This window comes from Mytilus galloprovincialis, chromosome 7 (genome assembly GCF_965363235.1).
Source record: "Mytilus galloprovincialis chromosome 7, xbMytGall1.hap1.1, whole genome shotgun sequence".
Taxonomy (NCBI): Eukaryota; Metazoa; Mollusca; class Bivalvia; order Mytilida; family Mytilidae; genus Mytilus; species Mytilus galloprovincialis.
The window spans coordinates 69,549,675-69,571,042 of NC_134844.1; the positions used below are offsets into that span (position 1 = coordinate 69,549,675).

Below are 21,368 nucleotides of genomic sequence, written 5' to 3' on the forward strand. Positions count from 1 at the left end.
ATTGACCAGAACTATCGGTTTTCCGTCCGAAGTTAGATGGTTCTCTCCAGACACTCTAGTTTCCTCATCGATATTTTGCTTCCCTTTGATAAAGGTACATATATGTAGAAGAAATGATTCTCGAATAACTCAAAATGCACAACATATTTGTCTAAATTGATGCGTAGATATTCTATAGCTGTGCATTCATAGCAACGACCACAGCTGACTATATACGCCAACATAATAAACAAATGTTTTTCATTAAGTGGCTATTTCTACAAACTGCAGTTAAACATAACTGGTTGTTCGCATAGAACATATATAAACCCCATTCCATTGTTCAGTGTATAATTCCCGCTTGACGTTACACTTGTAGAACTACACTGAATCAATACATATACGATAACATCTATTTATTGTTTCTTTGAATTATGGAAAACTTTCCTTAAACCAAAATTAATTTTAGTTATTACATTGCTTGCAATGAATTACCGTGATTTTCCAGTGAGATAAAAACCGATAATTTCACATGTGATATAAACTCGGTTATTTCACTCATCTGACGTCATACACCAATCGGTGTTGTCAAGACGTTGTCAATGACGTTGAATCAAAGTAACTGTAAATGTGTAGAACAAGATATACTATTTCTACTTTAATTCTACTAAAAATCCAATTGTCAATATAAAATATTATAATGAAAAAAAAAATAACTAATCAAAGAATTCAAATATCGAAAAATATTCAACTCGTGACCAAAGAACATTGATTATTAACTCATGCGCTACGTGCAATCGTGAATTAATGTGCTGTTTGGTCTCTCATTGAATATTTTCTATATTTGAGTTCTTCGATTAGTTTGAAGTCTTTTATTACAAGCAATGTACTTGGGAACCTCCTTGGCAGCTTTCTTTGCAAATACAACACTACTTAACTTCCTATCGACACAACTGCCTGCGGAAAAAGATCCAGATGGCATCTTTAATCAGCCTTTCAAGAAGTACTACGACTACATCGTAGGTATGTGTTTTCCTTATAAGTCAATGTTCAAATATCTTACAACTGAATGTACATTTAGCTTTGTAAAACGAAATCTTATGCAAACAAGTCGACGTCGAAAACAGTAAAACGATAAACGATTTGCAATGAGACAACTAAGACAACGTCATTGATTGTTAAGGTCAATACATTTTTTTTTATTTACATTTGATTTGGCTACATTGTGTTCGCCAGAAAATCAAAAGATGAGTGACTGCTTCATGAACTGATGTGCAATGGTCAATACACTATCTAATTTTCAGCTTTTTGTAAATAATGACTACTATTTGTTTATAGTTGGTGCTGGATCAGCGGGTAGTATAATTGCAACAAGGTTGTCCGAAGACCGAACAAATGTGTTATTACTGGAAGCTGGAGGATCGGATTTGGAAAACGAATTTACCCGAATACCACTACAATTGCTACGAACATTATGGACAAAGGAAAATTGGAGTTTTGACACAGTACCACAAAAGTATTCTGTTATGTCAGAAGGTAGCCGGGTAAGAATACATTATAATGTCGTGTTTGAAACATAAGTGACCATTATATATTCCTAACGGGGATTGGTGTTCCGATATTTCTTAAATTTAAGAGTTGATTAGACTGTCTGGTTATTATTTTCATTACCATAAAATAGCACATTTTAAACATTCACTAGATAGTTAATCTTTAATAAACGTATTAACGTTTCTTATATATTCAGACAATTCTTTTGCAGACTATTCAGTACTGTTCAGTATCTTTCAAAAATATCGGTATACTTATATGTACAGGTAAACAACAACTACTGAATTGTCTGAACATAGACTGTACATATCTTAATTGCCTGCAAGCGAATTGTTTGAACAGTACTGAATTTACCGCAGCAGATAAGTCTGAAAATTAACGGAAAGACTCAAAATTACGCAATGATGTATTGTTCAATCTTTTGAAAGCTGTTCAGATCCGAAGGACCGTTTCAGATCAAAATTGGTCTACTAGTGATAACCAGTTTACAAAAGGCCTGCGATGAAATGCTGATTTTTTTGTCTGTAAATTAGTACAAGTCCGAGTAAATTTATAAAAATGTTAACATATACTGAATTGAGTAAAAATTACAAAGGGTCAAAAACAAAGAGAAACCGAAAGGAGGACAACAAATTTTATATGCATCACCTATCAATGATTACAAACATCAAGAAACACATTGTTTATAAATAGCCTACTAAAAGTTGTTGACAATGTCGATACAAACAAACAATAGTATAAACGCATCCTGCCTAACTGGTGATTGTATCATCGACTTTTTGTCCCGTGTTGTATTTTAATCTTAAACCCACTTCGTTACGATTGTACTGTTGGTCTTCATTGAAACAAATCCGGTTCACAAACCATGCAAAACTGAGGAACACATCAACCATAAGAGGAAAGCAACGGAACAACATAAACATTGAACTGCTACAAAAACAAACGTCAAAATACATAGAAACGGACTATTTGATAACAACTCCCTTATTCCTGACTCTGTACAGGAAATTTTAAGAAGAAATGGTGTTGAATAATTAAAACATCGTTGCTTTGTCATTAGAAGACCAAAGGTAATTGCGGTAAAGTGTTGGGTGGTACTGGCAGTATCAATGGAATGTATTACATTAGAGGAAGTCGTTATGATTGTGACAAGTGGCAAACAGAAGGTTGTACTGGATGGGGTTACGACGATGTTTTACCATACTTCAAAAAGTCAGAAGATATTCAAATTCCAGAGCTTATTAATTCCTGTAAGTAAAAACAGTAATTTGAAATTTATAGATGATTTTATGAAAATAAGGAAACCATAATACTACATGTATATTGTAAACATTTCAAAATCGCAACTTATGTGAATTATGAATTCATTCTATTAAACTGTTTCAAAGTTGCAATGCGTGCATACACTTACAAGATGTACACTGAAACCTTGTGGTAGCCATCTTTTTTGTTTGTTCCAGCCATGTAAGTTGAAAAAGAAGCAATACAAAAACATTAAAGGGTACAGTAGCATCATGTTTCCTTATTCAACACATTCTCATTTTCCAATGAATTTTTACATTTTGCCATTGATATTCGGGTTGATCAAATGTACTGAGCCTATCTACATTCTGGTTTTGTTTAAATTGGTTTTCATACTAAAAATGCTTAACATGCATGAGATATTTAGACTCTTAACAAAGAACAATCGATCAATGATTTGTTTGAAACCATTATCACAGAATTTCGAAACATGTATACGTTCATTAAATATACTTGTTGACATTTGCAAGGAAACAACCTCGTCATAGAAAAGAATTAAGAGGATATCACATGTCGTGGTAATCAAATAGTGATTTAGAGGGAATCATAAGTATGATGACAATAAACTCATCATAGATACCAGGACTAAATTTGGTATATACGCCAGACGCGCGTTTTGTCTACAAAAGACTCATCAGTGACGCTCGAATCCAAAAAAAAAAAAAACAAAAAAAAAAAAAACAAAGGGCCAAATAAAGTACGAAGTTGAAGAGCATTGAGGACCAAAATTTCTAAAAGTTTTGCCAAATACAGCTAAGGTAATCTATGTCTGAGGTAGAAAAGCCTTTGTATTTTAAAAAAAATATATTCTTATTATATATGTCAGCATTGGAAGTTCTAGCAGGGACACTTTTCTATTACCTGAAAAGGAATTGATGTGCTTTTTCCTTAAAATGAAAATGTTTTTACCTCATTCTTTTTGCATATAAATGTTATAGGAACATTTGAGCAGAATATGTACGATTTAAACTCAATGAATATTTGTATTTGACATGAACATCTATAGCCAGAAACTATCGTTAAGTTAAACATCTATCAAATTTCTATATCGTAGCCTTTCATGGACATGGAGGTCCCTTGGTAATTACAGAAGGGCATACGGCTCCACTAGAGTTCCTTCATAGGTTAGCAGCCAAGGAAAAAGGCTTGCCAGTCACTGACTGTAATGGTTTTAATCAAGTTGGTAATTATTTTTCAATCTACTGATATAATGATTGTTAATTTTGTGTTATTCTGGATGTATGATATTGGATGTATATTGAATATCTTATGGAAGAACGAGTTATTATCTGGCCCCTGACATTCAAAGAACAGTAAACCGTTTTCAATAATTTCAAAAGTATGTTGATGGTTCTAATGAGAAATGAACAGAAGTATACAATAAGGGCATTCTAGAACAGAAATGTCGTCAGTTGTGACGTCAACATGTTGAAATTGCTATTTGATAGCTGACTTTTCTACGGTATTGATTTTGCTAATTATTGATGGTCTCGTGTGGTGATATACAGGTGCTCACTTTTGAAGTCTTGTAGATAGTTATCTCATTGTAGACCATACCATATCTCCCTGTTTTCATGTTTGACCGAAAAGGTAATTTCACTCATGGTTTTTACGTAAATATGATGTCAGCTTACCAAAACGGTTTTTACCCCATCAAATTCTATAATAAGACCAAGCATAGTTAAATATGTGCTTGGGGAAGGACTTGGTTCAAATCTAAATATATTATTGACGTCATCTCAAAATTAGACTGTTGTGTGCTTTATGCAGTGTACCATTTAATGGAAAAAGTTGTAGACAAAACGGAATTACCAACGGCATATAATCAAAAGATAAATAATGAAATTTGAATGCATTATTCCTTGAAAGTTTTGAGAAATACTACTTTTTATTTTCAAATTCATGTTATAACATGTGGCATTTTCACATCTTTTCCCTTAACACTAATTCTTTTTCGAATTCTCTTCCTACAAAAAAGTCCTATAAAATCAAGTCATACAACACACTATACCCAAGACAAACAACATTCCACACAGACAGCAAAATATTGAGCAGAAGGAGCCAAACCAAAATCTCAGATGTTTAAGAAAGCAATTTTCGGTCTTTAATTGTTACTCGTCGATACAATTCTGTATTATAAATGGTGTTGCATATTTTATGCATTCTTCTATATTTTTCTGTTGTCTTTTCCATCCTTTTATAGTTTGTGTGCGATCTGTTTACCATCTTATTGAAATCTAGTTCTGGAATAATTCAGGTTTGACTACGCTGCGAATGACGAAACTTCGGGTAATGACTCCAAAATTACTATCATTCTTACTAAAAAAAACTCAAAACGTTGTTCAAGTTTAATTTGGACATATAACATATTAGTTTCACCTAATCTAAGATAGGCATGAAACAGATACATGTTATGTTAACCTTTATATGATAGCCGACCAGTATGTGATTTTGTTTTTCTCTTAGGATATTGTCCCATACAGGCAAACGTAAAAAACGGCGAACGTTGTTCTTCAGCAAGTTGTTTTCTAAGACCTAAATTGCACAGACGGAATTTACAGGTTGCTACCAATAGCCACGTTACAAAGATATTTTTTTTTTAAATATTGATTGTATATAAATTTTTGGATCAATAACTTTAATTTTGTGTATTGTTTTATATGTTTATGAGAACAAGAAGCAGTATGGCGTAACACACGCACACACATATTTATAGTTAACATATCTTAAACATTTTATTACTTTAAGAATAATATGCAAAACATCAGTCAGTCAGTCACATCTTGGTATTATATATGATTGCATCTATTATTCTTTAAATAGATATAATGATGTCTTTCTTTTTTCAACGTAATCAGACGTTAGATACATAATTACAGTTTTAAGTTGTGTATTTGCAGATTAGTCTGTAGTTTAATATGAAGTATTTTTTTTTACCTCGTTGTTTGTCGTTATTCGTTTTTTGCCATGTCATTATCATTTACTTTTCGACTGATGAGTTTCGATATTTCCTTCTGCCTCATTAATAACAAAGAGTAAAGCATTACAGAAATTATTTAAATACGCAAATTCAATAACAGTAATTGTGAACAAAGACATGATAACTTAAGTACTTTTCTTTGTTGTGTATTGGTTTTTCCTGTGCCTGTATCACTCTGCTCATCCCATAATGAAATTGCCAATCAGGGTGTCGGACATCAAATATTTTTGATCTGGCTATCATGAGTTTGACCGCCTACATATCACCGACGTCACATTGTTTGACGTTCATATGTTGTGTTTTGTAAACTGTTGTTTGTCTTTTGATTTTTTTTTTCGTTTTTTTGACATTACGTTGTCTGTTTATTTTCGACTTATGAGTTTGCTTGTCCTTTTGGTATCATTCGCCTCTCCTTTGATCCTAACTTGTCGAGTTCTCTTCAGTCCTTAGATGGTGTAAACTTCCCACTTACACCATACACCATTACACCCTACACCATACACCATTACACCATACACCTTGTACCATTACACCATACACGTTACACCTTTGTACTATACACCTTACACATTACACCATACACCATTCCCCATTAAATCTACATGATCCGAAATAACTCATAATACAAATTAATTTCAAATATTAAGATTATTATTATTGTTTATGTTTACAATTCGAAAAAATAAAATAAAAAGAACTTCATTTTCAACCAATGAAATGTCGTACTCCATCATTCACACCATTCCCGATCGCACGTTACACAATCACACCATTCCTCAAACACCATTACACCATTCCCCTTACACCATACACCATAGCGCCATACACCCTTACACCATTGCACCATATGTCATACACCATTACACCATACACGTTTTTTTGGGAAGTTTACACCATCCAAGGGCTGCATTTCACAATTAGTAAAATGGAGAAGACGTTACTAAGTTGTAAAACTTGGGTCTGATCCTTTTGTCATTTTGAACAATAAAATATGTTTAAACTAAACTAAACTACCATTACATGCATTAGGAATCTCAACTCGTGACACATTTAGCCATTAACTTGCCCATTTATTTGGAAAAAAAGCTTCTTATACATAGAAACTTAACCTGATGTAAGTTACAGAGGAAAGTTACATATACATATATACATTTAACTCAGGGTTGGCAGAGTATTGTCCGGGCGGAGAAAACCAGGTCCGTTTTCCGGGGCTAGGCAATACTCCCAGAAACGGGTTATACTGGACAGATTTTGAAAGCAGACAAAACTGCGCAGCTTATAATCAGCATGCCTTTATCAGATGACAATACCAATACTAAAAATTCAGGCTAAAATAAGGCTTATACACACTTTGATACTTTTGATACAGTCACGGCGGGTGTGTTCTAGTATTTGTTAAAAAAACAAATTGAATTCTTCGACTTTAAGTCAACAATCTAGACAGAATGGTGATTAGATGGATTTTTAGGAGGATTATTAAGACAAGCTTGTGACATTTGTCATTTGTGTCTTCATGCACACTTGTCTTAGAGTTGCTGGACCATTAATTTTTTCTCAGATTTATAAATTTTCTATTAATAGTTACAAACAAGTGAGATTATAAATTAAAGCACTATATCAATTTTTTTTTATAAAAATCTTTAATGTATTGCTTTTGTGATTAATTCTCTTTAAAATACAGGACAGTATTTAATATTACCCAGTATTGCCCGTTAAAACCCAATATTACCCGGTAACACCCAACATTACCCGGTAATACCCAGTAAAACCCGGTTTTCCCAGTATTTCCCACTGTTTGTCGCCAACCCTAATATAACTACTTGAGTAAATTATAGAAATGCTTTTTTTTTTAAAGAATATCATTTTTTTTTTATTTTGCAAACACAAACTTACGTGTATAGTAGGTTAATTCAGGTCATTACCATGTAGATTATTATACGGAATGGGGAAACCAAAGGTGTTGTTGTAATGAAAAATGGAAAGAAGACACGAATCTATGCCAGGGATGAAGTTATCATTTCTGCAGGAGTGTTTGGATCACCAAAACTCCTGTTATTGTCTGGCGTAGGACCAAGACATCATCTGGAAAAGTTAAGGGTAATTATAAACTGTAACTGTAATTTTGAAATACAACCTGATACAACGTATGACGCCTGTAATCAAGTCCATCTTGGTAGATAAGTCTTTGTCTTTATTGACAAGTATGTAGTGATAAAGTATATCAGCCATCAAGTTCAGTATGTAAGACGTGCATTCCCTCTTCATAGAGCCAAATCAATAACAAAAGTGAAGAACATTTTGCAAACTGCATAAAAAATTATGCATATTACTTTTGATGGTTTTCAACGGACAATGGAGTAGTAAAGTTCATTTATAGAAACTATAAACTGTGCAGATCCAAATCGAAACCAGATAATGATTTATACCGTTTTTCTAACATGTCTGCACATATTGTAAACGTTGTTTCAATGTATTATTTGTTAAGCAAGATACAAAAACACTTTTAAACAAAAAATTAAAACACGCATATATCTTTCACAGATTTAAAAACATATGATTCATATTGTTTAATTTCAAAGGTCTTCAGACATTCCAACAAAGTACATCTAAAATCTAAAACAGTTTTGTGAAAAGCCATGTCTTGTCTTTCATTTTCAAATGGATTCATACTGGTTAATGATTGCTTAGAAACGTAATCTTCCACAACCATATGGGGGACGGGTGTCTTCATCTTTGTTAACTTTAATTGTTAAGCCATTTTTATTTAAAAAAAAAATGCTCATTATTTCTAGTCTTTCTATTTAGCATTTGTTCTGTCAACCCCATAATGACTCTTAGCAATATGTCTCAATGAGCAACTATTTGGTTGAAGAGAGACATGTACATGTTCAATTACAATAGGGTACCATAGCCTTTTGATTTGGCACAAATACAGAGGAATTTGAACATTCTCTAATTAGTACTTCTAATTGAAAAATATGACAACATATATATATAACATATATACGCAACAAAACACAAACCAATATGCAAAACATAGTTGTCCTCATCAAGTAGGACGTTAAAATTCTGACATATTTGTCAGATTCATAAAAATTATGGAAAGTTTATTTTATTCATGAAAATAAACGGACATCAGTAAAATTAAATCATAATTATATATGTAGAGAATTATAGCCCATTTAAAAAGACCGCTTCCAAAGATATGGATAACTGTATCATACTATATCCCCGATAACTACTCGGGATACATAAAATGCATGCGCCATTCAAATACATTTAATATCACTTTTACTAGTTACATTTTGTTTGTTTTTTTATTCAAAACCCTATTTGGGTAAGGCAAGCAACACATTTGGAAGCAATACAATCTTCTAACTTTTCAAGAAGATAGGGACAACTTCTCCAAGGTTAATTTTACTCATTATTAAAATTCTTCGTACATGTATAACCATTCACAGTATAACAACGCCATATACATATGTAAAGCTTGCAACAACGATACACTATATTTTTGAACATGCAACCAAATTATACGAATAATAAAGATAGCACAACCTTTTATTTATACAGATTCCATTAAACTTTAGGCATTTAAAGAAAACCATAAGCAGGCACATTCTAAATCAAAACGATTATCAGCCACTGACGATTATAAATGCCCAGTAACCACTGCTGAAGTGCTTGCAAGAGCTAAATACTACATTATATGTAAAAATAATTGGTTTATTACTTACTTATACCATATATAGTTACATATTTTAAATCAAATATAACATGAGACGAAGTGAATAATACTCGAATACTTGATGAACTTCGAGACCAGGGACCTCAAAAGAATAGCCAAATCGAGTTAAGGTTAACTTTACCTGATGGATTTCAACGTTAAGTTTTTTCACTATCTTATAAGGAGAGAATATAAGAACGGTTTGCTATAAATCCTGTCAGTGTCGAAGCACAGACTACTGACCTGATGATCATATGTACCTCGGACCACAAGCAGCGGTATCGACCCGGTGCTAGTATGAAATTTTAATTTCATGTGCTCTTCTGGCTTTACCTTCAAAAGAAAATGTGTTTACAACCTTTTAATATCTAATTAAAGATATACAGTTCTTCATCTGCAATATCAGTTCCTAACTAAAACAATGCATAGTGTAGGTGTGCGCAAGATATACTACATTTAGATTGGAAGTACAGTATTTCCTTGATTATGAACTACTTTACCATTACACTGTTGAAGTTTCTATGATAGATTTCCCTTTACATTTTAATGTAAATTCAGATGTTTTGTAATGGCAGGTACCACTGAAAGCTGATCTTCCAGTCGGTGAAGGAATGCAATATCACATACAATACTTTTTCCAGTACTCAACAACTACATCTATGAATATGAACCAAGAGAAGGCTTTAGACCAGCAATCCATTATGGACTATATATTCTACAAGAAAGGTATACGAATGTGTAATACGAATACAACATAAATAGGATAACATAAATAACAAAAAAAATATTGCACACGAAACACAAAACTAAGGTACCAACTGATGACCATTAACGTACACAGGAAAGTGAAATACGTCACATAATGAAGATAACAGTCATAATGCAATCGCTACTATGGGAAGCTAGATACTACAACTCAATGAAAAAAACAGATACAACACCCTAAAAGTGTTATCATAATATTGGTTGTCATTGAATACCATATAAACACTGTATGTACATACATAGTAACGTTATAAAAAGTTTGATGAATCCGTTTTAAACATGCAAGCCAAGATAAAAATCTGACGGAATTGCATTAATTCCCAAAAAGAACGACAACGGATGTGAATACCAGTAGGCGTATCCTGCAATTGATACATCCCTCAATGTATATTGTAACATAGTCAGTAATTGAATAAATATATTTTATTAAGTATTTACAAAGTCAAGAAAGATTCTAAAGTTCAAATGTTTTCGAATGTTCACAAACTGTCTTTAAAGTGGAATTGTTCGAATGTTCAATATCTCACACGGGCACGTGATCGTATAGTGGTATAACTGTTCGTTCCTGTTAGAGTATTTCGGATATTAAGCGCATGAGTTCCAGCCTACCCACGATGGGGAAGACCTTGGCGGAATCCCCGGTACCAATCTCTTGTACCAATCCGTCCCCTTCAAGTCCAAAGCTGGATCTTATATAGTCCAGTTGTCCATAAACATTGGCCCATAGCTAATGGCCGGTTACGTATTCGTCTGGATGTTAAATAATTCTAGTCTATGGTTAATTGTCAAACCTTGAAGGATGCATGTTATTTCACAGTAGACATGGTCATTTATTGGCTGCAGGGTATACATGGTATGTCTATAATATTTGAACAGATCGTTATTTAAAAGTGTCCAAAGTGTACATGATTGTTATTGAATTATTTAATTCCTTTTTAATAAATTTCCTAATTAATACTCCTTGATAATTAATGAATGGTACACAATTGTGTAACATAATGCCTCCAATTCTTAGAGAACGAAAGTTCAATAAAATACGGTATTTTTCTTCCTGTAGGTTATTCTAATAGTTTATTATAAGGTTTTCGGTAACCATCACCACATATCTAAGTTTATAAAGTTCTATAAGTCCAATATCATGATATAATAAGTTCATCACATTCTTCTAGTCCAATATCTGGATATATTTACACATAGTTCATTCGAATCATAAGTTCAGTATTTCGGTATACATAGTTCATGTTTTATTTTCGTCACCATCATAGTATAAGGTTCATCAACTGCTGGAAAGGGCGCACATCTTTGTACAAGTGTCGTCATCATCATCTCCATTTCGTAGTATTTGACGCATCTAGCTATTTGGTTCGTCCTTATTAAGAGGCTGTTAATATCGGTATTCGGTTAAGTTTTGTCCTTGACCAATGGCGCGGAGGAAGACATCTCTCTGTTATCAGTAGCATCTATTCCTACCAATTGCGAAGACACCATTTGTTTTTACCCAATTGTTCGTGGCATTAGAACCAGAACTCACAACATTCTTTTTGGCTAACCAAGATATATTCTTAATTAATTAACAGTACAAAAATATGGCTATTCCAATGAAGATCGCACCTAAACCCTGCTGATAAATTTATCTCAATTTGTACAAACTAAAACTTGTTTACTTCCCCTTGTTTCTTTTTTTTTATTTATCATCTATCAGATTATTGATAATTTTTTCACTCGCCTTGAGTTCTCAGGATTGTCCCAGCCTAGCAATATTTTGTAAAACAATTCCTACATATAAATCAATATCTTCTTTTTTTTATCGAATTATCTGTTAGAACAAAAACTAAATAAAAGGGGGAATCTGTCGTATACAACTTCTACAAGTTTACAAATGCTACATAATATTTACATTAGACGTAAAAAAAATCATTAAAAATTTACAATAAACAAAAATCAATTCGATCATTTTATATAACCCCTACACCTACATGATACTAATAAAAAAATTACTAAAATTATATGTGTTACTTTGTTACCAGTTGTAATAGTCCAGTTGTCCATAAACATTGGCCCATAGCTAATGGCCGGTTACGTATTCGTCTGGATGTTAAATAATTCTAGTCTATGGTTAATTGTCAAACCTTGAAGGATACATGTTATTTCACAGTAGACATGGTCATTTATTGGCTGCAGGGTATACATGGTATGTCTATAATATTTGAACAGATCGTTATTTAAAAGTGTCCAAAGTGTACATGATTGTTATTGAATTATTTAATTCCTTTTTAATAAATTTCCTAATTAATACTCCTTGATAATTAATGAATGGTACACAATTGTGTAACAATATCCAGACTCACTTCTTATGTCACGATACAGAATAGGCCAAAATCTGTATATTTATCTTCTTAGTTTAGACACAGGTACATCGTATCGGTAAATAAATTCGTGATTGTGACCTTGGAACTTGTGAAGTATCGGTTCAGTCATTTTTGCTCATAACCCTGTTAGTGTACTTTTGCGTTTAGAGCACATCAATGTTCATGAACTCCTTGAAATGTGAAATTCACACATGTAAAAGGAGAGAGAATACACCAAGGGAGCATTAAAAAGTCTGAAGTTGAATAAAGGCAGACCAGACCATACTCAGAAAGAAAAACAACGATTGAACAGCAGTCGACACGATATTGTCAATTATTTGTCTGAAAAAACAAAGTTTGAGCAATACGAACCCCGACAAGCACCGGGTTAACTGAGATGCTCCAGAAGCGTATGTTTCACTTGAGTTTGTAAACGACATGAAATGGGACAGATTGATACTTCTGCGAACTAGGAAAGCATAAATATTCACTAGGTTTTAGATTGAAGTCGTTCATGTGTGTAAATATTAAGAAAAATATCCAGATAAGAAGCAGATCTGATAGCTTTAATATAATCTTTTAAGACAAAATCACTATGATGTGCTCGAAAAATAGGTTATTGAATGGAAGGAAAATCGTCAATATAAATGACCAAGACATTACAGAACTTGGAAAAGAAGGTTTGAAACAACATCGAGATGCTAGGCAATATAACAAGAATAACAAATTTGCCTAAACTGTAAGATTCCATTGTTTAATTAGTTGGTCTGTGATTTGGTCTGTGATTATTTTGTTTTTTTTTTGCTTCATTAATTTTGCTGTTTGTAGTTTTAGAGGGTTGCTCTTCTAGGGACAATTTTGTCTTTCTTTTTTTAGCGCAGGGACTTTCGATAAAATTATGCATTATACAAGTATGTAATGGAGCAGTTTGTTTTAAACTATTAGTCCAAAAGTACAAATAGTATTGATATTGAACGATGTTTTTTTTGTTATGAAATACATGTGAAAATTGTTGCATATTGCCCGCATCTGGAAGAAATCATGTTTGTCATCTTAAATATTTCCAAACAAATTGCAAAAATCTAGTCTCTTTCTTCTTCATGCAATTACACAAATGGTATTATGTCTTCCATCACATTTAACAAATCATAGTTATATCTAAAGTAGTTAAAACTTTAGTAGACAAAGCATTTTGTATCCAAACATCCTTAACTGCAAAATTGTTTTTGTTGGAAACGAATACGATTCAACGGACAATTTTTAAACATGTCGTGTGTTATATTATACAGGTGTTCAGACTCGATCTGGTATTGATGGAGCAATTTTTGCACGTCTACCAACAAATCATGATCTTGATTTTTTGCCAGACCTGCAACTGACTTTTATAGCGAATGCATTTGAAGGTGAAAATATCAAATGTGCAATTCAAAGGATGAATCATATGGTATATATATTTTTGTATTTACACCTAAAAGTTTTCAAATAAACATATTACTAGTATACTATATTCCTATATGCTGGTTCGTATTTAGGACGCCAGTCTTATCTCCCTTCAATTAAAATACGGATAACAAAATGAAGCGTAGAAACGGAAAAAAATTATTACCAATCTTGTTCAAAGGGTATCTACACGTCTCAATCTTCAAATATCTAAAAATACTACAATTGCTAACATTTTCAACAACAGCATCGTTTGTACCCTTCTATCGATAAGTGTCCTGCCATAAATGATATACATATAACCTTTGAAACAGATATAAATTGAAAAACTAACAATATTATCCATATACTTACCTGAAACAGACCGTATTGTGGTATTGAGTACGTAGGCGATACCGGACGGTGTTTATCTAGACTCACCCAATAACACCTTTATCGTTTCAGAAGACTATAGATTTAAAAGTATCATTTATCAACATCGTAAGAAGCACTATCACCATATTAGATATTTAACAGTTCAACCTTTAGAAGTAGTAAATAAGCAAACTGGGGAATCTCATTCACAACTTGTACGATCACGGAAAATAATTGAATTAAATTTGAGTAAAAAAAATACAAATAGTTTATCCTCTCGATCTTAATGATAATATATTGTTGGGAATTGGTAATATACCAAGAACCGATTATGTTAACATTCTAGATATAGTTACTAAAACTGTATGTAAAACCCGTTTACAAGGATGTAGAATACATCGCAGTAAGAGCAAATTTCGTACTAATAATACAAATATTTCGGACCTAATTACTATTTCTAAAATCAACGGCAGATATCATCTGTTAACCAAGCTCTGTTTTGGTTTATTTGTATGTTTCGAAGTTTAGTGTGGCGTTTATTTCCCTGTACTAGTATACATTATTGTTTAGGGGCCAGCTGAAGTCCGCCTCCGGGTGCGGGTTTTTCTTGCTGCGTTGAAGACCAACTGGTGGCTTTGTGCTGTTTTCTGCTCTTTGGTCGGATTGTTGTCTCTTTGACACATTCCCTCTTTTAAATTCTCTATTCTATACCAATATTGTCTCCTAGTGTTCAGCTTTAATATTGATTGAACGGTAATTTTGAGATATGCGGCCTCGCAATATAAATTATTTCTTTAATCAAAAGCAACAGCAAAGTTTTAAAACAAAATTAACATTTATGCGTCAATATCAAAATCTAATGGAACTGCAGAAACTAGGTGTTGCTCCTTTTTTCCACAGAACTCTGAATTTTGCATTTCATTTTAGGACCCTATTGGTCATTTTAGGACCCTATTGGTCATTTAAGAACCTTTTTGGTAATATAGCTCATCAAGTATTTGAACCTTCATAGCTTTCAAATGATAGGGTTTCAGCATTCTAAAATAGTGAAATAAAAAAGCGCTTCAGACTCACTAAAAAAAATAAAGTTTTATTTTCAGTTTCTAATACTGAATTGATCCCTGCTGGTGGTTTGCTTGTCCACGAGGCTATCACCAGTTCAAGAGTCAGTGCTTTAGACATGACAAGATTTGTTACATTAATATCAAATTTGCCGTTGATAAAATTAGAAATTATCAAGAAATAAGGGTTCAAACACAGGCAAAGTTGACATTTTATAGATTTGCAAATTCTTGTAGGTTTCTTATTTCTATTCTTTACAGATATTCCATTTTTTTTCTGACAAATACTATTATATTACTGAACATTATAGTAATGTTTACTTTAATGAAATATAAAGAAATATTTCACGTAAACATACATCAATTACAAACATGCATTTGGGTGAATGTGTTAAATTTTTAGGGTTTTATTTTTCACAGGGGGTTTTTGGCGAAACGTCTCGATCAGCTGATTTTGGATTTGCAGTAAATATATGTAAACTTCACCATAAAAGCAGAGGAACAGTTCGACTGAGAAGCAAGAATCCAATGGCGCCTCCTCTTATAGATCCGCAATATTTAGCAAATCAGGATTGACGTTGATTCTTACGTAAAAGGTATACATTTGATATCGGTATAACTTAGCGGCATGTTCCAGAGTTAAAAAAAAAATTCAAGTCTAATCCACGTAATCAATTTTTTTTTTTTTTAATCAGAACGTTGTGAAAGCCAAGGCTTAAACAATAAAAGGTGTAATTACTATCAGTTAACCCTCTACCCCGCAAATAAAAACAAAATAGATAAATGTTTTGGATATGATTTGTATCCTACAATTTTTATATTATTCTAGTTATAAGGTATATGCAAGAATTTGCAAACAACTCAGCATGGAACAGCATAGGAACTACATTTATCAGGCAAGAAGAATGTACATCTTTCTGCAAAGCATTTACTTTTGACACGGATGACTATTGGAAATGTATGATTCGCCATTATGCAACCAGTTCTAATCATCAAGTTAGTACCTGTAGGATGGGAGCTCTCCATGATAAAACTGCTGTTGTTGACCCATATTTGAGGTGAGAGAATTTATATTTTCTGATTTAATTCCAATAAAAGGTATTGCATGCGATACCAGGACATTAATCAGCAAAGTGTGTTCGACAGGAAACAAGGAGCTAAAAACATTAACGGTACCAATTTTACTGAACCAGATGCGCATTTTAGCGATACATGTCTCTTCAGTGATACTCGAAACTTAAAAAAAAATAAAAAAATGTGAAAATCCAAAACATAATACAGACGTTGAAGACCTGGGAAAACCAAAAAGACCGAAAGACAAAAAGGGATCAGAACTATGCATTAGGGAGATACATTGTTAATCTACAAGGAATCAGAGCTATGCATTAGGGAGATACATTCCTTAATTTAAGATTGTTTCAAAATTTTATAACAGTAAATTTAAATAAATCATTATCTGTATTGTAATGCCAGTACCACAGTACTGACAACTAGGTTAGCGACTTAGAGGCCACCAGCAGATTAATAACGTTACCAAAAGGACGGTATGGTAGAATCTTCATCTATAGCATGTACGTGCCATTGTTATAACTACGGTTAATTTTTGAATTTCAAAAAAAAATAAATATGATTAAATGTACATTATCTATTATTGTTTTCAGGGTGAAAGGAATTAAAAATCTAAGAGTTGCAGATTCATCAGTGATGAGAAATGTGCCGTCCGGCAACACGAATGCTCCAACAATGATGATTGGAGAAAAAGCTGCTGACATGATTAAAAAGAGTAGACATAAACGACTCTGAAGTTTTGTTCGTTCTATTATTAGGAAATGATTAAATAGGTAGCAAACCATCTTATTGGTAGATATGATATGATGAATCAATAAGAAATAAAGACATCCTGCATTAACGAATATTTGCTAAATGTTTGTAATATTGACAGCCAAACTGTTCATGCTTATCGATTACACCTCTCTCTCCTATACTATGCTATTTGAACCTTTTTTCTGGTTATTATCAAATGAAAAAATAAAAGCTACATCATTGTATATTAGTTCATACGAAAGGAATAAAACACGGATTTCTTTGACCATTTTCCTTGTGCTACACAACCGACTTTCAATAATTGTGTAATATGTCCATGTGAAGGATGAATATTAACATTCAAAAAGTGAAATAAGTGAACATTATATCATATAAGTGATCAAACGGATAGGCACCTATTACCAAATAGTAGAATAGGAACCTCTTATCATTTCGAAGAAACTGAGTTCACCCCGGTTTTAGGTTAAATTCATATGGTCAAAACTTTTTCATACTTGTTTTACCCTATATCTGACAGAGCTTTTGATTGTAAGTGCTTGCATCTTAATTCGTCCATTGACCACTTGTCATATCTTTCCCTATTTCTCAACTGGGTGCATTATGTTCATTACTTTATTTGTACCTTCATTAAAAGTGTATTTGTCACCCTTACCCTGTTTGAACCACTTGATACCTTTTTTATTATTTACAGTCATATATGTTGACATGACAAGCCTTCCAACCAAATTGAAAAATAGAATATTGTTATCCGTTTGGAGGAATTATCCATGTCTTTGATACTTACATTACCAGTAACAATTAGACCTCATTGATTACAGGTACCAGGAAACTTTCAACAGTTACATGTTTTTTGGATTATTGTTATCAATGTTTCTCTCTTATTTTAAGGACTTCTTATCGAAGATAAGATCTTAGTAGTCTACCATATTACGGAATTACCTGTAGTTCTACCAATGTTAAAACATCATTTTTCTAACACATGGAAAAGATCTGAATAATTCTGTTATGAAAATTGCAAATACAATTGTTTGATTACAATCAATAATTACCGTTAGAAGACTAATTGTACATTAATCAAATGAGATGTTTGGTAAATTTCACTGATTTAAAAATTACGACACCCCCAATTTTCGTTTTACAAATAACTTTAATTAAAACACATTATACAATAGATGTGGGAAGATGTGGTGTGAGTGCCAATGAGACAACTCTCCATCCAAATAACAATTTATAAAAGTAAACATGTACAAAGCTGTATATCGCATACAGTCTAATAAGGTGCATACATTTAACAAACAGTGTTAGTTAAGATTCTGCCTCCAACAAATACTTTATAAAAGAACCAATAGACATCAAAGCATTTAGAAAAACACAACGGTAACTACTTGCAAGTTTCCTGACAGTAATATAAACATGTGGAAATAAAAAAAAAAAACTGGTTTTGTTTTGCTATATAAACCTCCTTTTTAACAAGTTATAAAACAGCAACAAAAAAACAAAAGAACCTGCAATAAATTAGGAATTTGATACATTGTATATGCAATTGTCTTAAGCTGATAGTACATGACTTTTAGATGCTTTCTTTGTAACTTTACATGGGGCGTTCATTTGTTATGTTATTGATATGTGCTCCCAAATTCTTTGTTATTCATAAAACATGTAAACGGAAAAAAGCACTTGACAGTATACTTTCGTTATAATTGATAAAAAAAAAAAAAAAAAAACAATAACCCGATAAACAATACTTTATCAAAGAATGCTCAAATTTTGGCAGTCGCACACATTGTCTTATTTAAATACCAAACGCAGTACCAATCGTTACAACTTCTGTACCTTGACGGAAGTGCTGATTTGTCATGCTTATCTTAATAGTACCAGGATTATAATTTAGTACGTCAGACGCGTGTTTCGTCTACCCAAGACTCATCAGTGACGCTCATATCAAAATATTTATAAAGCCAAACAAGTACGAAATTGAAGAGCATTGGGGATCCAAAATTCCACAAAGTTGTGCCAAATACGACTAAGGTAATCTATGTCTGAGATACGAAAATCCTTAAAATTTGGAAAAAAATTGATCACAATACTTTTACTTTGGATTATGTATCTTTGTGTTGTTTTTTTTTCTTCTTTTTTCTGTTTCTTTTGTATGATTTTCAGATAAAGTGCAATACACATGTTATAATTATTATTAATAACATTAATTTTACTATTTGGCGTACTGTCAAGTTGTATAACAAGAGCAAGTGTTTTACCCTTTTAATTCTATAAAATACAATTGTTCAATATTTGCAAGATAATAGTTATTCTAGTGATAAATAGTAAAAATAGCAACGTCTGAATATTGTATTGCTGAGCGATCATGGAATATTTGAACACCGAATCCATGTTTGGATTTCAACAAGGATGTCTTTAAATAATGTGCTTGCTTAGAAAAGACACTAAAACATGCTAGCCTTTTGCCTATATGTGAACCAGTGGTGATGTTTGGAACATAATTGTATTTTTACTATTTTGTTAACACAAAATATAATAATTATGTAATGATGGGATATTTTCTTTAAAACAATGGAATCTAAAGCGAAATGATAATCTTTTTTTTTTTAATTTATAATTTATAAGATTAAAACAAGAGTTTCAAACACGCCGGAATGTAAAAGGTGTACACGACTTGCTTCTTTTGTTTAGCATACATCTATAATCTATTTCCAGAGACTTTTGTCAGTGGTAGAAATTTAGATCTCTGATGCATCTATCTGATAGTACTTTGTTACCTTTCCGTAGAAGTTAATCAAATTGAATTTATGAGGATGCATCTTCAAGAAAAAAAAAATATTACACTTTACCAAAACAGTTAATTGTTTACTTCTTGTCTTTGATTATAACGATGCATGGAGTCTGTGCAAACGTATGCGTAATTTAACACTATTGCTAACAGATTGTTTTTGATAAATGTTTGGCGTTTAACTTCTGCAAATACGTATGAAAAACGGACATGTACCATATATGTGACCCGCCATGACATTTGCATGCTTATGGAGGTAGAACGTCATTGTTAGAAAAATTATAAACATAATAAATATCGAGATTCAATAAAACACTTTTCTTTGCTTCTTTTTTGCGGACGCCGAACTATACATCATATATAAGTTTTGAAGATGTTTTACTTTATCGTTTGGAGTGAAAAATATTTGAATCTACATTTTAAACTAACACAAAACAAAAATCAAATTTCTGCTCTATAGATTTCCTTTCATTAATAACACCTTATGTAAGAATCCTGGGTTTTGATTCGTTGATAGCCAGTGTATTTTTCACCAATTTACTGTTTTCAAATGAATATCGTTCATTTTTAACGCAGCCGGGGTATTTGCAAAAAGGATATGCCTTTTTTACCCTCTCTGTCGTGGTATTTTAAACAGATATATCATGTTAAGGAGCGGTATTTGCGAAAAATATCAGTCCAGAGAATATTAGATTTCCCAAGCCGTAAGGCGAGGGAAATTCATTCTCAAGACTGGTATTTTTCGCAAAAACTCCTCAAAAAATGCTATATCTGTGTAATTACACCGAATGTTAATGTTCAAAAACGCATTGATGATCGTAACGTTACAAGCGTCTAGTCGGATAAAGTATTTTTTTGGCAAATACCATGGCAGAGAGGGTAAAAAAGGCATATCCTTTTGACAAATACCCCGGTGGAGTTAAAAAATGACCGATATTCATTTGATATAAAAGTAAATTGGTGAAAAATACACTAGCTATCAACCAATTAAAATCCAGGATTCTTACATAAGGTGTAATTATAAACAGATATATCATGTTAAGGAGGGGTATTTGCGAAAAATATCAGTCCGGAGAATGTTAAATTTCGCCAGACGTAAGTCGAGGGAAATTCATTCTCAAGACTGGTATTTTTCGCAAAAATTCCTCAAAAAATGCTATATCTGTGTAATTACACCGAATGTTAATGTTCAAAAACGCATTGATGATCGTGACGTTACAAGCGTCTAGTCGGATAGAGTATTTTTTGGCAA

The 21,368-nt window shown here is 32.4% G+C and overlaps 1 protein-coding gene across 1 annotated transcript; it reads left to right on the forward strand.

Annotated features, from left to right (window-relative positions):
• The first annotated feature begins 863 nt into the window (after positions 1 to 863).
• Positions 864 to 17,570, forward strand: LOC143084257 (glucose dehydrogenase [FAD, quinone]-like). The gene is made up of 11 exons (XM_076260666.1): positions 864 to 1,002; positions 1,318 to 1,523; positions 2,591 to 2,780; positions 3,887 to 4,015; positions 5,299 to 5,414; positions 7,742 to 7,909; positions 10,115 to 10,265; positions 13,942 to 14,096; positions 15,928 to 16,075; positions 16,337 to 16,565; positions 17,169 to 17,570. Exons 1-11 carry the CDS (start codon positions 864 to 866, stop codon positions 17,308 to 17,310), a joined length of 1,773 nt encoding a protein of 590 aa, XP_076116781.1. The 3' UTR covers positions 17,311 to 17,570.
• The last annotated feature ends 3,798 nt before the right edge of the window (positions 17,571 to 21,368 follow it).

Coding starts and splice junctions, on each gene's coding strand:
- LOC143084257 (XM_076260666.1), top strand. CDS start 864: ATGTACTTGGGAACCTCCTTGGCAGCTTTCTTTGCAAATACAACACTA. Junction 16,076..16,336: donor TCCGCAATATTTAGCAAATC/AGGATTGACGTT, acceptor ATATTATTCTAG/TTATAAGGTATATGCAAGAA. Junction 16,566..17,168: donor GTTGTTGACCCATATTTGAG/GTGAGAGAATTT, acceptor TATTGTTTTCAG/GGTGAAAGGAATTAAAAATC.